The sequence below is a fragment of the Lepisma saccharinum genome, chromosome 28 (genome assembly GCF_977018435.1).
Source record: "Lepisma saccharinum chromosome 28, izLepSacc3.1, whole genome shotgun sequence".
Classification (NCBI taxonomy): Eukaryota; Metazoa; Arthropoda; class Insecta; order Zygentoma; family Lepismatidae; genus Lepisma; species Lepisma saccharinum.
In genome coordinates, this window is record NC_139256.1 from 46,224,909 (window position 1) to 46,250,836 (window position 25,928).

The window sequence follows — 25,928 nt, forward strand, 5'->3', positions numbered from 1 at the left end:
TTTTCCGGCAAATTTTTGTCCTAAAACGTTATATTCAACAAAATGCAAAAAAGCCCATGTTAAATTTAAGCACTTTTCACGGCGACCTTCGCCAAACTCCACCTCCCTCTTAAGGGAAGCCACTCAAAGACCATGATCAAAATATTCAACTATAATTCCCGGTTTTCAAGGTGAACTTTCCAAAAATTGGACTTGGAGGAAGTGAAATCTACAGATATTATGTTTTAAACACGTTAATCATTGAATTTTTTCGATAACAAGCCGGGGAAATACCTCTGTGTGATATAAATATCCTGAAAAACCATAACAAATACATAAAAAAACGAGAAAAAGGTCCGTTTCAGGTGCATTAAACCTAATATAGGATCTAGCAAGTAAATTTGGTTATTTTAGACAATATAAAACTTTACCAGTTGTTACGTTTTTTTAATGAAAGGGTCATGTAACTTGTTATTTCTTATACCTGCAAAGGAGAACAAAATAGATTAAAATCCTAAAACCCGAGTACTAGTTATTAGTAATTTAATTATAAACATAAAATTATAAGTTAAATGTATACTTTTATAACTAATGAGTAATTTACAAATTAACTAATTCATTACTTCATACCGAAAAACCTACGATAACCTTCATACAGAACACCTCTGAATCTTTCATTAGAAAGAACACAGAAGTTAGACCATTGGTTTCATATAGTCGTCTATAATCAAGTCAATATCCGCCATTTTGGGATGGACACAATTTCTATTAGCCACCACTTCGAGATGGTAATTATCTTTCTTTGCTATCCTTACACACCCATATAACTGTGGCATAAAGGATAATTAGTACCCCCAAGTTATACTGGTTTCTTGAGTTTGGCCACTTGGCCCATAGACTAAATATATGAACAAAATTTTACGATAAAATGTTTCTCACAAATTACAGTACTATTGTGTATATATTTTTGTCGCTCTAGAGGTGTTATTTTATTGGTATTCATTCTTAGGGCTTTGAAACAGTCTTAATACAATTTCTATTGGTTTCGTTTCAGATCAACGACTTTACATCACTCATCTCAGGATTTATACCAAGTGTTCAAGAAGACGTAAACACCAAGGATTAGTGAAATGAAAAGTTATAAAAACCCTCTCTCTAGTCAGCAATATTGTGAAGATTGTGTAAAGAGTATTTTTTTAGAAGAACCATTACCTACAAGTAAGGTTTTGTGTAGGGTTGTATCCCAGGGTTAGGAGAATGCCAACAGCAGCCTACAAGACCTGTTTCTTTTGTGGGAAAGAGGTGGAGGAGGAAGAATTAGAAAATCATCAGTTCTTCTGCAGAGTTGAAGAAGTTGAATGTGGGAATGAATGTGGGATTAAAATTCCACGTCAAATGCTAAGCGAACACTTGAAGGAGAGCTGCAGAAAACGAAAAGTTGTGTGCTATCTGTGTAAGGAGACATTTTCACCAGAAGAAATAGAAGATCACAAGATTCAGTGTTCACAACAGGTTGTGGAATGCAAACTGGAGTGTGGTGAACAAATCGACCACACTAGTTTGTCCAAACACTTGGACCACCACGGTTCAAAATCACCAACAACGTGTAACAAACAGTGTGACATGAAATGTAAAATGTGTGAGTGCGACATGTGTCGGGAGCAAGTGAAATCTGAAGATATGGATTTTCAACTGAAAGAGAAGTGCGTCATGCGGAAGGCTCAGTGCGTGTTCTGCGACTCGTTCTTACAGGAGGACTTGTTGGCCAAACATTACGACACGTGCGAGGAAGTATTTGTACGCTGTGGTAATAGATGTGGGTTTAAAACATCGAGGAAAGATCTTAGCGAACATTATCAAAACGAATGCCCGAAAGCACTGGTAGCGTGTGAGCATTGTGAGAAGAAAATAGACAGTTGTTGCAGGATCACCACACAGAATGTATGAAGTTTCCAATACTTTGTCCTAAGAGTTGTGGTGTTGTAATTGCAAGAGAACATGTGGAACGACATTTGGATGATGAATGCCATAAGCTCTTTGCTGTGTGTGCTTACAAGGAGATGCAGTGCAGCTATGAAGGTTCTCCCGGAGGAATGATGCAACATATGAAGGAAGAGATGCCGCTTCACATGGACCTAATTAAAAACACAATCAAAAATCTTCAAATGGAAATAGCTAGTGAGAGAAAAAGAATTAAAGAGAGAGTTGAAAGTCTTGAAAATAAATTAGAGAGGGAGAGGGAAATAAACGAAGAACTGCAGAGGGAGATAAAGGAACTAAGAGACTACAGTTACTTGTGGAAAGTGAAGAACGTAGGTGCGATGTTGGCAAGAGCTAAGAACAGTAGCAATTTCAAGATTTATAGTCAGATCTTTTACTCCGGTCGCCGCGGCTACCAATTAAAAGTGATTTTGTACCCTGATGGTCATGGTTATAATCACAAAGGACATTTAGGAGTTTACATTCAAGTAGAGGAAGGATATTACGATTCTCTTTTGGAATGGCCCTTCACGAAACTTGTAAAGTTTAGATTAGTTGACCAAGCAACGAAAGATATGGATATTGTTCAGAGTATTCGCATTCAGAGTCCTCGCGCTCAGAGTCTTCCCGAATTTTTTACGTTCTTTAATAATCCCAAGTACGAGGAACGGGGTTTGGCTAATTTTGTCTCTCACGGAGTACTCTATAGCGGATATTACATTATAGACAATGCCATTTTTCTTGAAGTATCTGTAGAAGATTAATATTAATGCTTAAAAAGATGTAATGAGTATCACAAGTTCTGCAGTTTGTGATACTGAATATGTTTTAGCACATTGTTTGAAATTCATGCTTTGTAACACTCAAGAGAGTTGAGAAATAAATTGCATTAATGTTTATGGGAAATTTTGAAGTGTAAGAAATGTAATATTAAAATATTATATATATATATATAATATATAATAATATTTAATATTTAAAATATTGCAATCAATCATTCTTTAATGGGTTTGTTTTCTTCTACGGTACTGATAATCGTTCATACATAAAGGAATTCAATTTTTTCCCATTTGTTAGGCTGTTTCAGGTCTACACAACTTGGTAGTCTAACTTCTATGGAAGTACGTTAAGGTAACGAAGAAAAACAGTCGCTACATAATCCCCTTTGATTAACACCAAAACTTTATCTGATTACGTAAATGTGTGGATTTAATCAAATCATCATCGCGCAAGACACATGCTGTCAACCCAGAACTCCTTGAGAAAGATTGTAGTTAAAGACAATTACTTGACAAATCATAAAACTAATTGATATTCATTAGTCCTAACTTACAATTTTGTGTAAGGCATGGATCATCATGTCCTATCATCCATTTCATAACTTCATTAATCATGCCCATCGCCTTTGTTGACGCAAGTGCTAGAAAAGCAATATAAAATAAGCTAAATTAAAAAAAATTAATAAATTACATTTTCAGCGATTTCACGCAGCGACTGAGTTGCATGTAGAAAAAGTTTATTTAATTGAGATCAAATCAAAAGGCCCCCTCTTTCTGCTTCATTGTCATTTTCCCTCCACTTTGCCTGCCGCGATTAACCTGATGTTGATTAATGGAACATTAATTAAAATAACCAACCAACGAAACAATCCACAAAGTGCACCAAAGGGACGCATATTATGAATAGATAAACTATCTGATATTATGCTAATTTAGAATTTAGTAATAAAATTGGAATTTTGGGGTCCAGTTAACTGGCTGCACATCCATTATGTAATCGCGATATCATCAAATTGTACGAAGAGTGTCTACAGCTACGTAAAGTGCCAGTCTCCGTGATGGAATATGTAGCGCAAAGTCATGGCTTTAAGTTCAAATTTATTTTATTGTTTTTATTAGTAATTGCTCAGTTTTCTTCCTCTGAAGTTAAATTATTCATGACGACGATTTATGATTACATTAAACACATGAATGAACATGCACAATGAACCCATTTTGGTCGGAATTTGAATTAGGAACCTTGTTCGGCAAGAAATAAAAATATCCATTAGGCATGAGTGTTTCATTGGAAATGTTCTTCTACTTCAGTCATTTATCACTAATATATTTCTTTAATATACAATAATAAACGCAACTACCTAAAAATAAAGATTATATTGCATTTTCACATGCATATGTTTTTTACGGTTAGTGTGAACTGGCACCTGTTTACTTACGTGATTGTTCCTTATGTTTCGTGTGTAGTTAAAGATAGGAAAAATTCTTGTGGAACGATTAGAGCAATAAGAATTCCGTCCGTGAAGGATTGGTTAGCACAGTGCGCTACGATGTCTGATGTCCTGGTTTCGAATCCCGTCGTGGGTATGGGTGTTCTTTGTGAGTACCCCTTCATCAATTTCATCATATCACTCATCCTCGTCGCGATTAGCAAAAGGTGAAAGAAAAACTACGCTAAATAAGAAAATTGAAAGAGGATATCAGAAGCATTCTTATTTCCTGACGTGTCCTAGATTTTAGAGTTGTGTCTTGCCTCCGGAAGGAATTTGAAAAAAATCACAAATGTCTTATATGTATTTTGGGCATCACGTAACTTCAAATTAGATGGAGAAACAGAAAATCTGAGGGAAATCTGAGATAACGTGGTTCCTTGGAGAAGTATGCTTAAATCAAAGAGTGTGCATGGTTGCTACTGGATGTTCAGGAAAAAATTACAATCCCAGATCAGAAATTACTTCCCGATTTTCTAGATCCGGAAAAGTCCGGATATATGTATAAAAATGCTTACTTTGTGAAATTTTATCGATACTATAAGTGTCGGTAATTTGTTCGAAGTAACAAGTTTCATTCCAGAAATTACGAAAACAGTCCTTATTGGAGAAATAAGGCACACAATTCTGTATTTTTTTCCAGTGTATAGTAGTATTTTACATTTCAATAAACAAGAACTTCCAGAGTTTGTTTACGAATTTGTGAACTCTTTCCTTCCCGAATTCATGGATTGTTTTCCCTTCCTGGCCTCGCCTCGACTAAAAATGTTCTGTCTTGCATACACAAGTTGAAATCACTTAAGGTCGTGCTATTAATTAGCAGTTGAGGAATTTTGAACTCAACCGTTCAGTTCAACATTAATTTTTGAGCTGAAGATGTGTCATATTCTCATTATATGCTAAGATGTCCTAGCAACCTATTATATTTACTGCAAATGCGTTCGTATCCATCATTTTGAGACAATTTGTCCTACTTTGCGCTGAAGAGTGATCTGATAGCTCTGTGTGATGAAAACTGTTTTTACTCAATTTCTAATATAATTTATTCCAACATTTCCTTCAACTTCTATTACCCCTTTATAACCTCCAATGCTTACACGACTTTTCCTTCGTGCTCGACCTTTGGGTTCAGAAATGTTTACAACACCCCCATCTTGTAAATAGCAGGTACCAACACTCTGGAAGACCATAATGTATACCACTTGTTTACTACATATTTTACGAAAATATTATAATGTTAGCTTGATATAACTGTGGAATGAACAAAATAAATTGCCTATTTTATACACACACTGGAACGAGAGCAGGCCTGCTGTGAGTCACTCTGGCAGTGAAGGTCACTGATCGAAGCAGTTGCTGCTTGCTTGCTACAAGCAGGCGCCTTATCTCTGCTCAAGGAAACACGGAAATCTTGGTTACTTTTTTTTTTCACCAGGCTAATGGTGAACATTTATAGAAACGTAAGGAGCAGTATCGTGTATTCTTTTGGAATTAGATTTCGTGAAGTTTAAAAGATATCATAACAATATGTAAATCTCTTTTGTGACCTACACTGAACTTATGTTAAAGTTTCATTTACATGTGAAAGCGGAAGTTTATAGATCCTTCTTCCTTACGATTTCTAAACAACCGAAGAGTGTGGTGAACGTGAAACTACTTATTGTTCGGAACAACGTTATGTATTATACAAATGGACTCTAATCAAAAACCCTATTACATCACAGGAAGTGATTTTTAAGACAATTCTACCACGTATCCAACGTAACCAATATTCAGATTGATTCCAAGCTTCTGTTTGGGTTATTTTGTGTCTCATTTTTACCTCTTGCGATAATCGCGACGATGAAGATGATGGGTAATGATACGAATGCAATGCTACATCTAAGCCTCAACAGGTTTCGAACCTGGATCCTCTGCCTTTGTAGAGAGTTACGGTGATTCTTATTTTTATTTCAATTTGGTATTTCCACTTTATGCACAGTAAGGCTAATCGGGAATGTACCTACAGGTTAAAGTTGGATGAGAACCACTGTGTGTATCCACCAGGTAACGTTCAGGCAGTAGCGTATGCTGGTTCTAACGAGTGGGTAATCTCCGACCCTTGATCCTCAAACTCCAAACAGTTTCCGTGCAGTTTGTGTCATGATCCATATTGGATTTAGGAATATTGTGTCGGAATGTTTCTTATTGCTACGACCACAATCAATTAATTCTCGTTATTGCAGTTTAATATACGTGTAGAATTTCAAATAATAAAACAAGACAGTATTATAAAGCTATAAAAAAACAACCTGTGAAATATAAAATGAAAGACGTGCACTAGTGAAATAAAAACCCGCAATATTAATTTAAGTGCAAAATTCAACTTACCCCAGGACCAAATTACTTGTGCCGTACCACATCCAAAGCACGCTGTTTGTCCAGTTGCACGTCAATACGTGTCTGTGAGAAAGATTGCAGCTTAACAAAGGAAGTTATGTGACTTTTGGATTTTTCATGTTTGGCACAAGCGTTGCAAAGATTACAGTATCCGCCATTCGTCCATACATTCTTTTCAGCCCCGAAAAGTAAGCACGGCCAACAAAAAAGCAAAGCTTATTAACACTTATACTTCCTGTCAACCATGGTGTTTTGTCATAATTTGTTTGCGAAAATGCCTCGCATATACCCGATTTTTGTCTGTGTGTAGAAATAAGTTCAAGCGATGACACTGGCCTATATGTATTAACAATTTGCAACTTCTCCTGAAAAGATCTTGTTCCAAAAGGTTTCACCAGCAAATCTTGTATCACATCCATTACCCTTTAACACAGCACTATCACGACAAACACTAACACCTAAATAAATAATAAACACGAAGCACACCACGAAGCCAACGACTACACGATTTCAGTTTCACGCGCCAAACTTCTGTTGTGTTCCTGGTTCAGAATGAAATTCCCTATGAATGATGAAATAAAATCCCTTTCCGAGCTTGAAATGACAGGTTTTAAAAGTTCGAATCATTGCAGGTCAGAGCCAGAATTTTATTTCGGGATGGGGATCATCCCTTATTAGCAGCCGCCACATAAAGTTGAAACAGTGGGGTTAGAAGTCCTGAAGATGAATCTCAGATTATTGCAACGTATTTTGCAAGGTGTTTAATCCTGCTAATGAAGTAAAATTAATTACCACTATACACTTTTTAAATTAGATATTTGCAGGATTTCGGGGAGGGGGGTTTCAGCCCCCCCGAGTCCTCCACCTGGCTACGTGCCTGATGTGTTTTTTCGTTTTATGTTTAATTCGTTCATCTTCATCGCTATTAATCTAAAGAGGCGGAATATAGCAACTTAAATTAACTAATATATATATAATTTATTTTTGATATATATTTCCCTTTAAAATAATGTTCAGTTCCGTGAAAGAAGTATTCTCGCTGCTTTTGAAGATTAGAGAGGAGAAACAATCACTATTTTTGTAAATACAAGGTAGAGGGGAGTCAGCATATAGGTGCTTTAATTGCTTAAGCTTTGAATTTTAATTTAGTTTGCTTCATCTTCAATATTTAAGCTTTTTCCTTTTGATAAATTTGAGTTCAAGTAACATAAATCAGCAAGACAGAAGCAAATGTAAAGTGAAAATTAGCGTAGAATTGGTTTGCCCATGTTATTCAATTTTCCTGTTCTTCGCACTCAACCGGGTATGTTTTCCCTAGTTCAGCGGAGGGAACGGAAAGGCTCAGAAGGTTGAGAGTGCGACCGGTGTACTCTCACAAGAAGGAGGTTACCCTGGGCACGGAATCAACGTGCCTGAGAAGCACTGTTTCCTCCCCCTCTTTCCTCTCTCCTCCCTCCTCGCCAAGGGTTGTAAGGCAAGCGGGAGGAATGACGTCAGGGTGAGATTCCCTGAAGTCATTCCACCGGCTGGAGAAAGATTCCCGGACATTCAGCGGCAAACGATTGGAAGCATTCGCGCGCTGGAAGCAAAGAAATGTATGCATCGAAATTGGTTTGGAAGAATATTCCGAAGAAATGTATATATTGTTTTCTTTTTTTTAAAAAAAAAATACAGCCGGGTCATCTGCGATTACCTAGATGACCCAGAGTATACGCCGTTGCGTTCAGGTCAGTTCAAATTGTTAAAAAAAAACTACGAAATTTCCAGAGTGCCGTTACAAATCGATATTTTTTTCTTTTTGCATACGTTACTTTGCTACTAGATATTTGCATGCTAAGATGTATTTTCAGTGTGTGGAATTGAGATTTATTTCTGAGAATGGAATAGTGGGAAAAGGATCACCTCACATGTTTGGATTATAAGCCCCCCCCCAACACACACACACACACACACACGCACACAAAGGATATCGGCTGATGTTGTTAGAACGAAATATAACATGTATGAATTGTCAACAAAAATTGGAGCCTATTCATATCCCTACGGAACTTGGAACAAAGTCCACGTAGAGATTGGAAAGTCCTGTTCCGACAAAATCTGGATGTATAGCAAATTAAAAAGCGTGTGGAGATAAGGCCCCAAGCATTCTTGATCAGGCAGAAAGTGGGGATGATGTGATCAGCACAACGCCCCTGGCCGCCTTACCCTCCCCGCCCCCGGAGTTTCATCCAGGTACCCACTTTATAGGACGGTGAGTGGACACCAGAGTCGCTTGAACAGGTGGCCAAAATCCCGATTTTCCCCCGTCGGTGATCGAACCCAGATCTCTCGCATGGTAATAAAACGCTCTAACGACTGAGCAACTGCGGCACATATAGTAGTATAGTAGACTATGTAATTAAGGCAAGAATTATTTTAGCGATTCGTTCAATGTGTTTAAGCGAATCATTTTCGGATATATATAACGTGCAGCTCTTGTCGGTTCTGCGACCTGCCTTGAGAAAAGGCGATTTTCTGACATTTCCTACATTTCCTGCGCCTGTTGGCTTGTGCATGAAAGTCGAGTTGCTCTTGAGACAAATTACCTAAACGTGCAATGTGTGTTGCATACCATTCCGACATTATTTACTGCCATTAAAGTCTTATGGGGAAGAACTTTTTCCCACCAATGTACAATTATAATGATGCATGCTTTTCATCGATCCACTCTTGGACAACCCCCCCCCCCGCCCAGAGTTAAGCCTATGGATACCACTGAGAATACTATACTCTCTGGCGATACATACATGGTGCCGATTGTTATTATTGATTGTAGTAAGGGTGGTAGTGCCGTCCTGCACCCCGATTTCGAATATTGCTTATTGTTATGCATCTTCATCGTCGCGCTTATCCAAACGTGGCACGAAAAGTGACGCAATGGAAGAGAATTCCAAATTAACCATGTGTTTTCGTAGTTACGATTACAGAAAAGCAACGAAAAATTAAGATAAAAAACACAATTTTGCAAAATATATATTCACTGAAGAGAACTCGTTTACTGCAGGAAATTAAAAACACCACGTACTTTTTTATTGAAGAAAATTACTTGTAAACCCGAGTGTTCTAAATGTATTGTTATTTTAAAATTTGTGAACAAAATATTGTAACGAAAATAATTGTAATTCCAGAAAGGCATTCTTGAAACAATAATGATTGATTGATTGAATTGTTGTTTTAAGTCCACTTTATGCACAGTAAGGCTAATCGGGACTGGACCTACAGTTTAAAGTGGGATCCGAACCACTTGTGCCTCCACCGGGTATCGAACCCGGGACCTCTTGATTACAAGTCGGCGACGATACCACTGCGCCATCGGGGAGGCCCTCTTGAAACAATAAATTCTTGCCAGTCAGAACTAATGTATTGGCAATGAACAAGACTGTTCAAGTGTTCAGTCATTCACTATTAGTGGCAGTATTGCTTTCTTATTTTGATGGAAATACCCAGGGTGGTATTTGTAGGGTGGATGGGGGATTTCCCCCCTGGGCACTTGCGTCCCCCCAGTCTGCTTGATAAATTTTATCCATGGAGGGAAATGTTATATGGCATACGCGTAAAGTAATTATCTCATACTGTTACTAGACAATAAGTAGAAGTCCCCCCCTGGAAATTTCTCAAATACCACACTGGAAATACCCTCCGCCGAGTGGCTGAATTATAATAAATTCTGCCACTGTTCGGACATAATACATCTGCAAGAAATGGAGCACTTGTGTTTGTACTGGAATTTTAGGATACTTGTGTTTTAACACACTAACTATTAACTTACGACTTTTTGCTGTCCCTTCCACGGAACACGCTAAGTCACGTGGCTAGCAGAAAGCTCTGCCTGCACACTTCGCTGATAGATGACGTCAGCGTACGTCAGAGGCCGTTATCAATTCAGTGAGGCACGAGGTGAATTTCAGCTACGTTTGAAGGAGCATTTCTCAAGAAACAAAACAAATATCGCCAAGATATTTTGCTCATCTCATTTTTGTGTCATATTCAGTGAAATGAATGCATTTAAAACGTTTTTTTATGTCGTAGTGGAAAGGTCCATTATGTTAGGGCAAAACGGAAACTTTTAAAATTTTGAAAAATTTTCGATGCTATTTTCGTAGCTTTTTATAGGTTCACATTTAAATATTTCAAAGTTCTGGGGGGGGGGCTACCATGGTCCCCATAGCCCTTCCCCTGGGTACGGGTCTACTGCCTGAGAAGCTTGAGACAGTGGAGTTCTTGAACGCTATGTCAACTTGAGTATTAAAGAATGCACGATAACTGCTTGACCTTTGCCTTGGCAGCTCGTGACACTGATAACTCCGCCGCAGAAACCGGATTCTGATGTTTTCAAAACACGTTTAGACAGGCACAGAAACGTAAAGGATTTTTATGAATCGATCGAGCTACAAGTTCTTCTTTTCCAATGTATTTATTCTCGGTAGTTTAGAATGAGCAACACAATACTCCCAGAGTCCGATCTCGTCTTTCATTTAATGGCTGGATCACAAGAGGCTACATCTATCTCCTGCTGGATTTTCCAGTTGGACTTGGACTAGTTGTGTGGTACTGGCTCATCTGCTAGTTTTCGCCTTACACGAAACTTATTACCGTACTTGTCAGTATGATTTTCTTCCCACAAGGCATTGCGCAGAGCAGACCAGCTATAAGGAAGGACGAGCGATTTCAAGAACGTTGTAGAATAGCTAATGATGTTATTAAAAATTAAAATAAATAAAATAGAAGTATTTGTGGACCGTAAATTGGTTCGAAAGGAAGTTTGGTAATCAAGGTGTACTCATCCAGCTTCTTAATGAACGCGGGGTATGTACATTCATACATGAATGAAATTCACAGGAGTCAATCATAAAACTTTATTTTTTGTTCAACCTAATATGTCAAACATTTCTTATACCCGGTAATAGTAAGGATTTTCATTATCGGCTATCACGTTTGTCGCGTACAAATCTGATCGCTTTGGATAAATTCCTAAATATTTATCAACATTAATATTATCACATTGGCACATTATCTCTGTTCTTTTCTTTCATGGAGCAGCGAAGAAAAACAAACACCACTCGGAAGCCACAGACAAGAAACATTCTGTTTCCAAACTCTCAGATTATCTTCATATGATCAAACTTTGCTCAAATTGGTTGTTCTACAGAATCTAGCAGAGATAGCCAGTTGCAATTGGTATAATCGTCAAAACTAGTAAGGCAGCCAGCCTGACAGCCAGTTCAGCGCCAACTAGGACATTCCTACTGGATATCAAGTTCCGTGTGATTCGACCTTTAGTGACATATGTCAAGCATTTCAAAATGGCTGATGTTTACACATACAAAACTCTGAATGAAGCATTTGATACTGTTGATTTGCAGTAAATATTTTATGTTTTCTAATGCTTCTTAATTATTTTCCGTCTGCACTGTATATATAACACAGTAACAGAAATTAATCACAGCACATTCAATACATTTGGAGATTCTACTCCACATGTATAGAAGTGACAATTAACAAACTGTGACTAAAGAAATCAGATAAAGGAAGTGTGGAATAACATAATAGTTTAAGAATCAGTGGCGTATACTAGATTCAATATCGGGGCTCTCTCACCATATCTTCAGATATCATAGAATTCGAGTGGGATTTTGAAGAGATGTGGCATTGTGATTAAAGTACATACATCATAAATAAAATATGAATATGTACACTATATCATTGAAAGAAAAACAGTATAACGATCAAATCTTGCTAACTGCCAGGCAAATAGATTAATCGCCGTAATAAGCAATAACAAGCATTGGATGGTGGCTGTTCACCGAGATTTGGACTGCGGAGTGCGGAGGACAAGCCTGTTTCCCGAGCAAAGAGGCCGATCCTCGGGTAAAAAAACATAAAAAAATACAACTTTGGAAGCAATGATGGGATTCGATTGAAATTTAAGACGGCCCAGCATCAGATTCTAATCGACAAAATCCCAAAAGCACAATTTGATAGGAGGGGAATTAAGCCAGATATTAAAAAAAAGAGTGGATAACAATAACTACAGACTCCCTGGTGCTCTCTTCGGAGCGACCGTGCAGGTTACAATGGGTCCGGTCTAAGGGTAACTTCCCTTCGAGGTCCCGCTGGAGAAGGGTCAAGGAACTCAAATTACACGGGCGAAGATAGCAGGATAAGAGGCTATGATTTGAGGACGAGTTAACAAGGCTTAGACAGAGAGGGTACCTTAACGAACATTTTGAATACCAAATAAATAGACGAGCGGAGAGGCGGAAGACAGTTTTTCTTTGACTTTTAACGTTGACAACCTCTCGGGAACCACCCGCGTAAAGTACCCGCCTCGTGTGTTTGACCGATCCGTGTTGTGTTTATTTCGCACGGGATTGTTTACAAACACGATGGAGTAGAGACAGCGAAAGGCCCCCCCTGGGGGGGGGGGGCGTCCGACCTAGTTGCCACCATTGAAGATGTTGGGATCCAATCTTATCGCCCGGAAGCCATCTATTCATCACGCCGCCAAGCATCCACATCTCCAGCACGATGACTTCAATCAGAGCCGACAAAGGTAAGCCGTGAATGGAACGTGAAAAGGGATAAGCTTCGTTCGCCCAGTCGTAACATCCAATGAACTCGCTTAATTACGTAAAAATTACCAAGTGACATTGCTTATTACGGTGATTAAATTGTACCAACGATAATTTTATCATGTAAAACCGTACAACTTCCAGTTATTCATTTATCCAAAGTACTTAACATTCAGATTGTACGACGCTTTAAATTGCCAATATAATTATATAACAGTGATCCAAGTTAACCTCAAAAGTAACAATATAAAGATTAACATTCAATTACAACGACATAAAAGGAGTAGCGTCTTTTCGTACAGGTTTAAGCACCTACCGGATTTTAGGTTTCCCGGAAAGGGAAAAGTAAATGTTACTATCTTTAAAACATCACGCCGAACTATTTTTGTATTAATTAATCATGTCTTTTGGAATGCCGAGATACGAATGCATGAGTGAATGTAAGAATGAAAGGGGCATTAATGTAAGTGTTTATGCATGTGCTCTTTATAATCCTCTACGTCTCTTGTTTCCCCTTTAATACTAAAGAAGTGAGACGAGGATTGTCTTATCGGCGTAGTGGATGATCATATATTAGGTACTTAAAGTATACAATTGGAACTTAATATTCGTTAACCCAATATTTATTACAAAACATATTAGTACTTATACTTTCCAAATACAATTAATTCAACAGAAATGTCTATGGATTATCTCCCAGTTAACCTAGTTTAATTTGTCCCATTTCATAGTCAGCAGTCAGTAAGTAAAGGCTACACGAGTCAGAGCAAATCACAACCCAGTTCAAAACCTCCCACAGCCATCATGACCCGGAGCAATCCACCTAAAAAAATCTAAACTAAAACAATTTCCTTTTCTTGCACTTTTAAAAACTCAAAATAAATCAATGGACCTTAGGTAAATTACACCCGGCCATGAGGGCCTATAAAGGGCGATAGACTGTAATGCAATATACTCAGCCTGTCCAGCCAGTGTCCAGTACGTCAGAAGTCTCTCGTAGTCTGCAAGGATCTGACACGCTAAACTTCTCGCTCGACCAGCGCAGAAGCCCAGCCAATGGCAGAACCTTCCAGAGTCACCTGTCTGTTGAGTCTCCATCCGTCATTCATGAGCAATATTACACTATGGGCTTACATCTTACATAGCAATTACATCATATATAGAACTAACCCTGTGGTGTGTAATTTGTTCTACCCTATGTAATCTCTTGGGCTCCAACTGATGGCACTTGCGAAACGCCCTTCCTTGCCCGGGAAAACAAATGCTACCACTACCTAGATAGAGGCGGCAAAATCTCCCTCGGACAAGTGAAATAGCGTAACGGTCCAGGTTGAGTTCGTGTATAGGGACCGGTGACCAACAGTGCATAGCGATTAGCCATATCAAACAAAACATATACTTTCCATTACCACCTCTTTTACCTGTAGCCGGGAAGCTGCTAGCTGCACACCTGAAAATCACGGGTAGCGACATGCGTACGAAATGACATTGCCCAAAATTAACATGAAAAATAAAAGTATGTTCTATTCATAACAACAAAAATCAAATTGGTACATCTCCCCCTCTTTCGCTCACACATTCACTCACAGAATCAATCTTTTTGGGGCACATCAACAAAAATAATACATACAATGTACAGGTTTTTGACGACGAGCCCTAATTATGGAATTCGCATTTAATTTTACATTAACTTTTGTATAATCAGGTCATTTGTGAATTTTGCTCCAGTGCTACTTAAGTTCACCTTTAAAAAAATATAGGTCGGTGCGGTGACAATACATTATTTGTCCAGCATAAACAAAAGCGTCTCAACAGCAATTACGTTCACGTGGGCGGACATTTTCCTTTTACATGACCTCACGTGGTTCCAAACATAACAATAACCTCCGTTGAGTGACGCAAACATATACTCTCTAGCAGGCGGGACTTCAACACTTCGCCGCGACGAGCAATTTATGTTACCAGGCAAATACTTTAACGAATAATCACATACGCGACCTGACGTAGCTAGCAGCGACACAGCGCTGACACATAAAAATGAACAAATCTCAAATAGATTAAACAATTAAGCGGGCGGCGCTTTACTCTAGTAGTACGCACTTTAAACAAATACAAAAGAGCACAAATAATAGCGAATTTAAGATCATTAAAAAAATCACAAGAAATAAGTAAAATTGACCTGAGACAATTAAATTACATATAAGAAGCGCAACGGGAGTTTGGTATGAAGTTTCGAGTTGTGTGGGCGTTTTCAAAATGTTGACGAATTTCTAGGGCGTTCTCTAAATATCAATCGAGCCGGTACGTGTTGACATTCATACAGATGAATACATTACCACCTCTCAGGTTCCAAGATGCATCCTGGCGTCTTCATGGGCGATTGAAATCACTTAGTATGCACACGAAAGGAAAGGTTTTCCTATTTTCCCTCGATCGTGACGACGAGGATGCGAAGAGCGTTCATGCATCTGGTTCCTCGGCGTCTCTTCCTCTCGGGATCGGTGAACATCTCCGTAGTCTGGCGCGATTCGGATGTAGCATCTGGGCGGTGGGCGGTCGTTCATGGCTCGTCGGCGTCTTCTCCATCACCGTCGGACGATCTCAAGCGTCGGGACGTCAACTGGGAAGCGTTCGGCCTCTCTCTCTCTCCGTGGCGGCTGGTAGGCATCGTCGGCGTGGCTCGGGTTTCTTGGCATGTTGTAGACATGGGTCGTGGTGTCTCGATTGGCATCGGGCGAATCGAGGGTAACGCCCTCTCCTCTCTTCTTCCGCAAGCCAGCCATGATTTTCGATGTTCCTTGTTTCACAAAAACTATAAACGGCGCAAGATTATAACGGAAACACAGTCTCGCTTCAACTTCCTCCAGCGGTCCAGGTAAGCGCACTCGTATCGACTTACTGCCTATCACACACTGATGTTCGCGAAACAAAACAAAGTCCACGGTATACGGGGAGGTGGCACGGAGGTGTTCTCGCTACAAGAATCGCGGTAAAACTGTGTGTCGAAAAAGCATGTCCTTCGTTTTAACCGGATTTCGAAAAAGGACGCTCGGCGGTCGTTGAAGGGACGCTTCCGGAGAGGTCATTCCACCTCGCTCCATTGTCTCTCAGGCTGGACAGGGTCGTGCTTGAGATTTGGTTCCTACGGATTAAGCTTCCGTCTCGCTGGCGCCCAGAGCTCAACTGCAATCTGTGCCCATAAACTGATCGATTATAACCAATTCGATCTGCAATCCGTAATTCTTGCTTGATCGCGACGAAACTCCACACATCCGTCCTTGCATACATGTTGCTGCGCTGGTAAAAATTCCACACAAATCCGACCGCTGAAACCCGAGATATTTACATGGCTGTCGTTACGGTCGAATTTTCTAAGCTTTAGACGCATAACGTGACCTTTCTGGAGCTCGCCCGTCAGACTCGCGACTTTCTCCTTCCTCCCGTTGGCTTGGCATATCAAATATATATAGATACAAATAATAACACTCAATACCTTGATTAAACATATTTTTTACTCAAATGGTTGGAATAATAATAATAACGAGGCAGGTCGACGGTAAATCTGACTGTCACACACTTACCCTGGCACAAAAGGTAAATATGTTATTAATGATTGCCTTTTGTTTATTTGTTTAATTGTTTATTTGTTGGTTTGGCATTACCCATGTAATGTAGAGCCAGAACGTCGTCAGGTACATTAAATAAGGTAGACGTCATTACAACAGTAAGGAAATAATTTTAAGAATTTCATATTTTTTTTTAAAAAAAAAAGTCCCATATTGCATAGACATGCGCACGGGAAGGGCGGCAAGGGGGCAGTTGTCCCCCATAATACTAAAACTTAAGACGGTTTCCATATTTTTTCGGAATAATCAAATAAATCCTTGAGCTTCAAACACCACTAGGCGTGGTATATTCGGTAGAATTTTAAAATAAAAAGAAGTTTTTGTATTGTTTCAAGTTCCTATCAGCATCGATGTCAGCAGGATTTTTGTCAGGGAGGGCAATCAACAATTTTTTTCGGATCGGGGGGGGGGGCAAACGAGTGGCATTTTCCCCTTAATAGTGTTGTCTCCTCAAAAACATTGCTTTAATTTTAAGTTTTCATGTTCCTGCAACGTCCTTGCAATAATTACATTTAAAGCAATTAACTATGAATGAAATGAAATTGTAGGTATAAAATGCATTAATTTTTGTTGACTTTCATTTTCAAGTGGGGGGCGTGACCCCCTTGATCCCTTTCCAGACGTCCATGCCTATCATTAACTTGCCATGGTGACGCTGTTAGTCATAAAATCATTCCGCAAATATTTGAAAGCAGTTATTGAAGAAATAGCCTCAAACATAAAGTGCGTCGGCAGATGGGAAGGGGGGGGGGTCCATGGGGCACTTACTCTCTGAGAAATTCTGAAAGTTTTCATATAATTCAAATTTTGAAATTGTAGCGCGAGAACATCGACTAGGGGTGCTGTGAAAGACAGCAGATTGTGTGCCTAGTGCTGTGGATGCTTTACGAGAATTATCTTAACTGGGGGAAAGCATCACCCCAAGCCTCCCCTCTTCCTGGATAAAGAAAATTCTTCGGGCGGCCTTGACGCACACAAAAGCATCTGAAGGCGATATCAAAACACATTTTAATATTAAGAGATTTTAGCTCATTTAAGTCCATTGTTGCAGTTAGCAAGACGGTATAGTCATCAGAGGTTGATATCCTTTCTGCATTGAATAATGCGTTATATCTTAAAGCCACTCTGCAAAATATACGTGAAGCTGACACATTGTACGAAACCAGATTTCAAACTCTGTTGAAACATGTAATTACTTGGATATACTAAATTCCTCCAGTCAAAGGAAAGAAGTTTCTCAACGACTGCATGATACATCACAAAATGAAGCCCAATTCATATCAAAAGGGGAAGAAATAGACTTTGACCTTCCTGGACTCACTCGTAACTGTAACTGTGGTGATTACAGTAGGGAGGCTAACCTAACGAAGAAGATATGAGGCTTATTTCCGTTGAGTTAATTTGTCCAAGAATAAGCTATATGCGAAAGTCGGACTTTTCTAAACATCTCTAAATCGACTTTCATGGGAAATTGCTTAAGTGGTTGAGTGTTTTTAACTGCAACACATATAATTTTTTGTAGAGCACTGAAGATGTTTTCCGTTTTTCCTGTGAGTAGTTGTTCTCTAATAAGTATAGCACGTAAAAACTAAATTACGATCAACAACACCAGATACCCTTAACGTGCAGGTTTGTGTCAGGAATATAGCGGAGGTATTTACGCGTAAAATATTGTACCAACTGAAAGAAGACTAACATTATATTGTAGGACATTTTCGTAAGGCCGGAGGAGTTCATTCTAAGGTTTAGAAAACAATGTTTACGCCATCCAATCTAATACACGTATATATATATATATATAGCAAACGTGTATGTAGTGACAATTTTACTTTTTCTATATGGGGATACGATATGACACAGGTAAAACAGTGAGATGGAATGAGGCTTTTCTTTTCCCGATTGAACTTCCATCAAGGCTTTTGCCCCCCGAATCAGAGGGTCTGCGCACGCCTATGCAATATTGTGAAATATTTCTGTATGCCTAGACGCAAGATTAAATTATATAATACACTTTCTTACCTTGAATACTTTTTTGGGGGTGGCTGAGAGCTACATATATTCACAATTTGAAGCTTGAGGTCTCCTCGTTGGCTTAGTAGTAACCTTGTCGCCATGAAACTAAAGGGTTCCAGGTTCGATACCCAGCGGAGACACATAGTGGTTCGGATCCCATTTGAAACTATGGTACCGGTTCCGATTAACCCATCTGTACACAAGGTGGACTTAAGAATTTAAGAACGATTTGGATTTTACCTTCATTCGTAAGCCGATTAAATACGAGTTCGTACAGTAGTATAATTGATGATACTACTGGGACAACAAATGATGAGCCCCCTCAGGCAGAATTGGCTACACTTAAAACAAGCTCAACATGCCCATATGAGCTTTTTGCTCAAGTGTAGCACCCCGTCTAATCCAAGATTTTTGTAAAAATGCCCTCGGGAATTTCGCTAAGCTACAGTGTACAAATGATGAGCCCCCTCAGATTGATTTGCCCATACTTACAAAAGTTGCATCAGCCAGATTTTTGTCCATAAGCTTGTTAAAAATAAGCCCTTCTTGATATTGTTTTGGATACACTTGAAATTAAGCCAAGATCCTCATAAAACCCACACACACACACCCACACATATACACATACACGCACACACCTACCCACACACATACATGCTTACTTCTGGTTTATTTCTATTGCATCATGCTGTGCAACAAATTATTATCCAATATTATGCATGTGTTGTTTTCTGATTGGTTAATTATGACATAATGTGATGATGTGTTATATTCTGATTGCTTTATTGTTTCAGATGTTTTAATCCATGCTTAGGGTATATAAAGAGATTTTGCATTACTCCTCAGCCAGTATTGTGAGAGTGGCTGAGGAGAACAGATGTGTTGTTACAGTGCTTCTCATACTTACAGGCCTGTTTGGTTTAATATATAATATTTCTTATTATTCACATTAAATATATTTCTGGTATATTGAACAAAAAGGGCTTATATTTTGTATAAAAAATCTGATATTTGTTGCATCCAGCTTGTTTGTTGTAATCCACTCTTATTTCGAGTCAGGCTTATATCTGTCCCAGCCTGTTATACAAAAATCAATACATAACACAGTGCTAGGTCATTGCCTTTCTAGGACATCCATGTCTGTGCAGACATTTGCGGAAGGTCAGTGTAGATCAATATTTATTCTCTTTTTCCACTTGTAGGCTATTAGCTTTACAACCTATCATAATAAGCATAGAGTTTTGATTTAAAACCCAAAAAAATTTGTATAATAAACCGAGAATAAAAATTAATAATATTAACATATTAAATATACACAAGAAATATACAAAGCACACAGCTGAACAAAACTTATATATTAAGTACAACATTTTGAATTGAACCCCAAGAAATTTTATATAATAAACAACAAAAATGCCAAATCAAAAATATTGCAATCAGTGTAATAAGAATATATCCAGCCCCAATTTTGCTAGGCATCAAAAGAATTGTAACCCAGACAAATGCGGAACTCCCACAAAAATATGCCCCAAATGCCATACAATATTTAGCAAGGCATATTTCAATAGACATGTAGGCTCTTGTTCTGTACAGTCATCAACATTGCCCCCACAACCATCTACATCTGGTCTGAAAAGGAAGCATGAAACACCTGTTAATGCTAGAGCAGCAAAGCAGCCACGCTATGAACCCATCCATAGCAGTTTTAATGGCCAATTAAGGGATCACCGGTTTGTATCAGAGCCAAAATGTGGTATTAAGAATTTTTTGAACAGTATAAATTCTGATGTGCAGGCAATTCTAAATGCACAAAATGGCTCTTATAAGCTGTCCCTCAGATTGTTAACACAATATAAGAAATCAAATGGCACAAAATTTACACAGCCCCACATAACAGAAACTGTACCTGTATATTCAAATACAAATTCAGACAAAATAATAAGCAGTTTGATAGATCAATTGAATATTAAACACTCTGAATTTGCTGGAAAAGAGTCTGGATGGAGCCTATGCGGATCTCCACACAAGCTCTATGTTAATATTTCTGAATTCAGCCCACTACAAGGATCTACATATGTGCCTTTACCTGCTAATATTAAAAACAAAAGAGCCGTGGTTAACATAAAAAATAATGATGAGAAATGCTTTTTGTGGTGTATTTTAGCTGCTTTGTATCCAGTTTCAAGGAATCCTGAGAGAATAACTTATTATAAACAACATGAACATGATTTTGATGAAGCAATGGAGGGTTTAGAATATCCAATGTTTCTTCAGAATATTGATAAATTTGAAAAAAAGGCCAGGAATATCAATGGAAAACAATTATCTATTAATGTATTTATTTGTTCTACTGGCCGTGGCAATTGCTTGATAGATCCTCTCAGAATCAGTACATTTGATGATGATTCTGCTGTTCCGATTGATCTGCTCTTAATTGAAGGGGATGACACACACCATTACACTCTGATACAAAGTCTTGAAGCTTTAGTCAGAACACAACTAGACAAATCTAAGACAATATTCAAGTTGTGTAGAAGATGTTTAATTGTATTTGATGGTAGAAAAATGGTGAATGGTGTTTGTGAAGAGAATGCAGAAATTGCTAAAAACAAGTTAATTGAGCATCTGAAATACTGTGGCAACCATAAACCTGTTCATATGGTGATGCCTAATCCAAGTGAAAAAGCCAATTTTAAAAAAATTGAAGCCTTGTTGGAACACCCAGCATATATAGTCTGTGATTTTGAATCAAATCTCAAACCTCTTGCATTCTGTAGCCCAGATCCTGATGAATCTTCAATTACATCATACTAGCTACATGAACCTTCTAGTTTTTATTATGTGGTTGTACAGGATGGGGTTGTTAGTAAAGAAGATTTATACATGGGAGCAGATGCCATCAAAGAATTTGCACATAGAATAGAAAATGAGTGCCGTTGCATAGCATCTAATGTTTTATTAAAATCAAAACCCATGTTGCCTTTAACAGAGAAACAGATTGAAGATTTCAACAATACAGAAAAATGCCCGGTATGTGATTCTGAATTTTCAGATACAAATATCAAGGTTCATCACCATTCTCATACAGAGGGTAAATTCTTAATGGCCCTGTGTAATAGCTGTAATATTAAGATCCAGAGACCAAAATTTGTCCCCATATTTTGCCATGGTGCATCCAATTATGATTTTCATCATCTGATCAGGTACGAGGTGTTTGACAAGCAGAATTTAAATATTTTAGCTGAAAATAATGAGAAATATATTGCCATTAGCAAAATAATTAAAGTTAATGGTGTTCCTATTCACTTAAGATTTCTTGATTCATACAGAATTTTATCGGCTAGCCTGGCTACATTGGCCACTCAATTATCTGATGATCAATTCAAAATCACATGTGCTTTGTTTCCAAATCAGGAGCTGAAATTAATTAGACGGAAGGGTGTATATCCATATGATTATGTTACAGATTTTTCTAAATTTGATGAGTGTTCTCTGCCACCACAACAAGAGTTTTACAGCAAAATCAGAGCATCTGGAATCACTGATGATGATGATTATCACCATGCCCAGTTGATGTGGAACAATTTAAAATGCCAGAAATTTGGTGATTATCACAAGGCATATTTAAAACTTGATGTGACCCTCTTAGCTGATATACTGCAGGCATTCAGAAAATCTTCCATGCAAAATTATAAACTGGATCCAATGTATTTTTACAGTGCCCCAGGCTTAGCATGGTCTTCAATGTTTTTGAACACTAAAATGCAATTGGATCTGATCCAAGATCAAGATATGTACTTGTTTATGGAGCAATGTATAAGAGGAGGCATGGTGCAATGTTCTCAGAGATATGCCAGAGCAAATAACAAATATATTCCTGATTATGTTCCAGCATTGCCATCAAATTATATACTGTATGTAGATGCAAACAGCCTCTATGGTTATGCTATGATGGATAAATTGCCATATGCAGGGCTTGAGTGGGTTGAAAATTTCAATATTGAAGATCTTAAAGATTTTGATGACAGTAACTATGGCCTGTTCTTAGAGGTTGATCTGACAATTCCTGATAATTTACACAACACATTTTCTGATCTGCCCCCAATTCCTGAGGTTGAGTGCTCACCTGGCTCTAAACAGAAGAAATTGATGATGACTCTAGAGTCGAAACAGGATTATGTCATATATTACAAAAACCTCCAGTTCCTGATGAATCATGGTGTTCAAGTGACCAAAGTTGGAAAAGTTTTGAGGTTCAGGCACTCAAGATGGTTGAAGCCATATATTGATACAAACACAGAGCTTCGAACATCTGCAATGAGCCAATTGATAAGACCTTGTTTAAATTGATGGTCAATTCAGTGTATGGCAAAACAATTGAAAATGTCAGAAAACATATTGATGTTAAAATAATTACTGACCCCAGCCGGAGCAAAAAATTGATTGCAAAGCCTAATTTCAATTATAGAAGAATTTATGATGAGAATATGGCACTTTTCAACATGAAAAAACAAAGATTAAGTTTGATAAGCCTATTTATGTAGGGGCTGTGATATTGGAATTGGCCAAATTACACATGTTAAAATTGTATTATGATGTGCTGAAGCCTTTTTATAAGAATCGTGTAAAACTGATGTACATGGACACAGATAGTTTTGTTCTTGATATTCAAACAGCCTGAATTGTTTAAATATTTTGATACCAGTGAACATTCAAAAATTCAACACCACAACAAAAAGGTGCCTGGCAAGTTAAAAGATGAGACACTTGGTGATGTTATTATGGCATTTGCTGGGTTAAGGGCCAAGATGTACAGCTTTGAAACATGTAGTGGCGTTGTTGCCAAAAAGCCAAGGGCATTGGCAGAGTGACTGTAGACAAAGAGCTTGAATTTGAAGATTATGAAAATTGCCTCAAATCATGTAGCACAATCAGAACATCAGAATCCAGAATTCAGAGTGTGGATCACTTGTTGACTAGCAATATTGTAAGAAAAGTGGCTCTGGACCCACATGATGTTAAGAGATGCATTTTATCATGTGGCATACATACTCTACCATGGGGTCATTGTGATTTGAAAAATAGTAATCAATGCCCAATTACAAAGCATGATTTGAAATAAATAAACATGCCTATGGACTTATTTGGGTTCAAAAAACAGGCTATTATGGACCTGCCAACACCACAACCCTCTTCTCATATAATATCTAAACTAAGTGCTTTGTTAATTATTCATCTGAACAGCATACTTACAGATGTTGATGATTAAACAGGTAAAACATTGTACATATTTAACAATAATTTAAATCATTACCAATTACCTGTAGGTGGTCAATTGCAATTTATTACAAACCCTGAGGGTAATGTCAAGATTTCAGTAGGGAGAAATATTTATAGAATTAAGCACTCAAACATGATTTCTGGCACTGTATATACTGTTTCTGCTGGTGACTGCTTATATATTGAGGTCCCTGGATCCTATGACAAGCTTATACCTTTTTTTATAGAATTAAGAATCAGATATTCAATAATAAATAACCGCTAAAACAAAAATGCCTAATGATATATTTGGCCATACAATGCATGAAGATCACAGTGATGAGATTCTGATGCTTGATGTCAGAGTCAAGAAATTAAGAAGTGATTTACAAGCTTTATAAACCACACTCAATGCCAGTCTTCAACTAGAAATTACAAATTTGCAATCACAATGCATGGACCCTCTTCTTAAAATTGATTCTGAACTCAAATTGTTGCTTCAGAAATATACTGACTTGGCCACATTGGATAATTTTCAAAGTTTAGAAGAAGCTGTAGCAGCTCTTCAAGCCAAATTTAAGACCCAGGCTAACAACTCTGAGCAATTGAAACAACAATTAGAAGAGCAGATAAATAATGTCCAGACACAGCTCCAAACAATTGTCAAAAGCATAAAACCACAAGAAGATTTTGATCTAGTGATTTCCACTCTAAAAGAACAGATTCAATCACTGCAGATACCTAATCTGGGCCCTCTGAACAATGCCATAGCCGAGGTTAAAGAAAAAATTGAGACACTTGAAAATTTTATGAACAACTTGTCATCTTCTGATGCTTTGAGTGCAATAACTCGGAGTGTTGCCAACATTAAGCTGCAACTTGAAACATATGAAGATTTTGGAAAAATTCAAAGTACCATAACCCATCTTGAGGGTACAATAGCAGCAGTGCAAAGTGATTTGACAAATGTTCTAGAATCCCGCCTGCCTGGTATTGTAGACACCCTTGTCAGTGTCCAGCAACAGATCACAAAACTTGAAAACCTCAACACTGAATCTGAGCTATCTCATTTTCATCACTTGATCGATGATATCCAAACAAAACTTGAAATTTTACAACAATCAACACCCACTCAGGCAGATATAGCCCTGCTCCAAAATGCTATGCAAAATGTGGCTGATGCTTCTGAATTAAATAAAGTGAAATTGGCACTTGAATCTTTGCAAAATACTGTAACAAATCTGCCTACATCACAGGAACTTAAAAATATTAAGAGAGCAGAGAATCGCATATTGAAATCAGAAGATATCAAGAATATCCAGACAGAGATCAAACAACTTACTCAGACAGTGGCCACTCTACCAACTAATCAACATATTAATGAACTGCATGCCCTGTTTGAGGATATCAGAAGACAGGTCCATGATCTTACTGCTCAAAATTCAAAATTGGCAGTTATTGAAAATTTGCAACAAATTGTAGCTAATATCAAGCAACAGCTAGGGACCATGGAATCCAATCAAGCAAATGCTCTGTCTGTTATTGCCACCCAGCTACAACAAATTGTACAACAATATAAAACACTTGTTGTGGACATAAAAATCAAGCCAGGCCATGATGATGTTGTTAGGACCATCAATGAGCACCTTGAATCTGTAACAAGTAGATTGCTTACAGCAGAAAAAGAAATAACAGGCATAATTGAGAATCCAAAACATACAGTAATTCTTGAATTGTACAGCATCCCCAACAAAGAATATGATTCACCATTTACACCAGGTGGCAAAATATATATGCTGTCCCCTGCTCAATTTT

At 38.0% G+C, this 25,928-nt stretch overlaps 1 protein-coding gene across 1 annotated transcript; it reads left to right on the plus strand.

Moving 5' to 3' along the window:
* The first annotated feature begins 1,922 nt into the window (after positions 1–1,922).
* On the plus strand, positions 1,923–2,723 carry LOC145980935 (TNF receptor-associated factor 4-like). The gene has a single exon (XM_083114020.1). It carries the CDS (start codon positions 1,923–1,925, stop codon positions 2,721–2,723), a length of 801 nt encoding a protein of 266 aa, XP_082970146.1.
* The last annotated feature ends 23,205 nt before the right edge of the window (positions 2,724–25,928 follow it).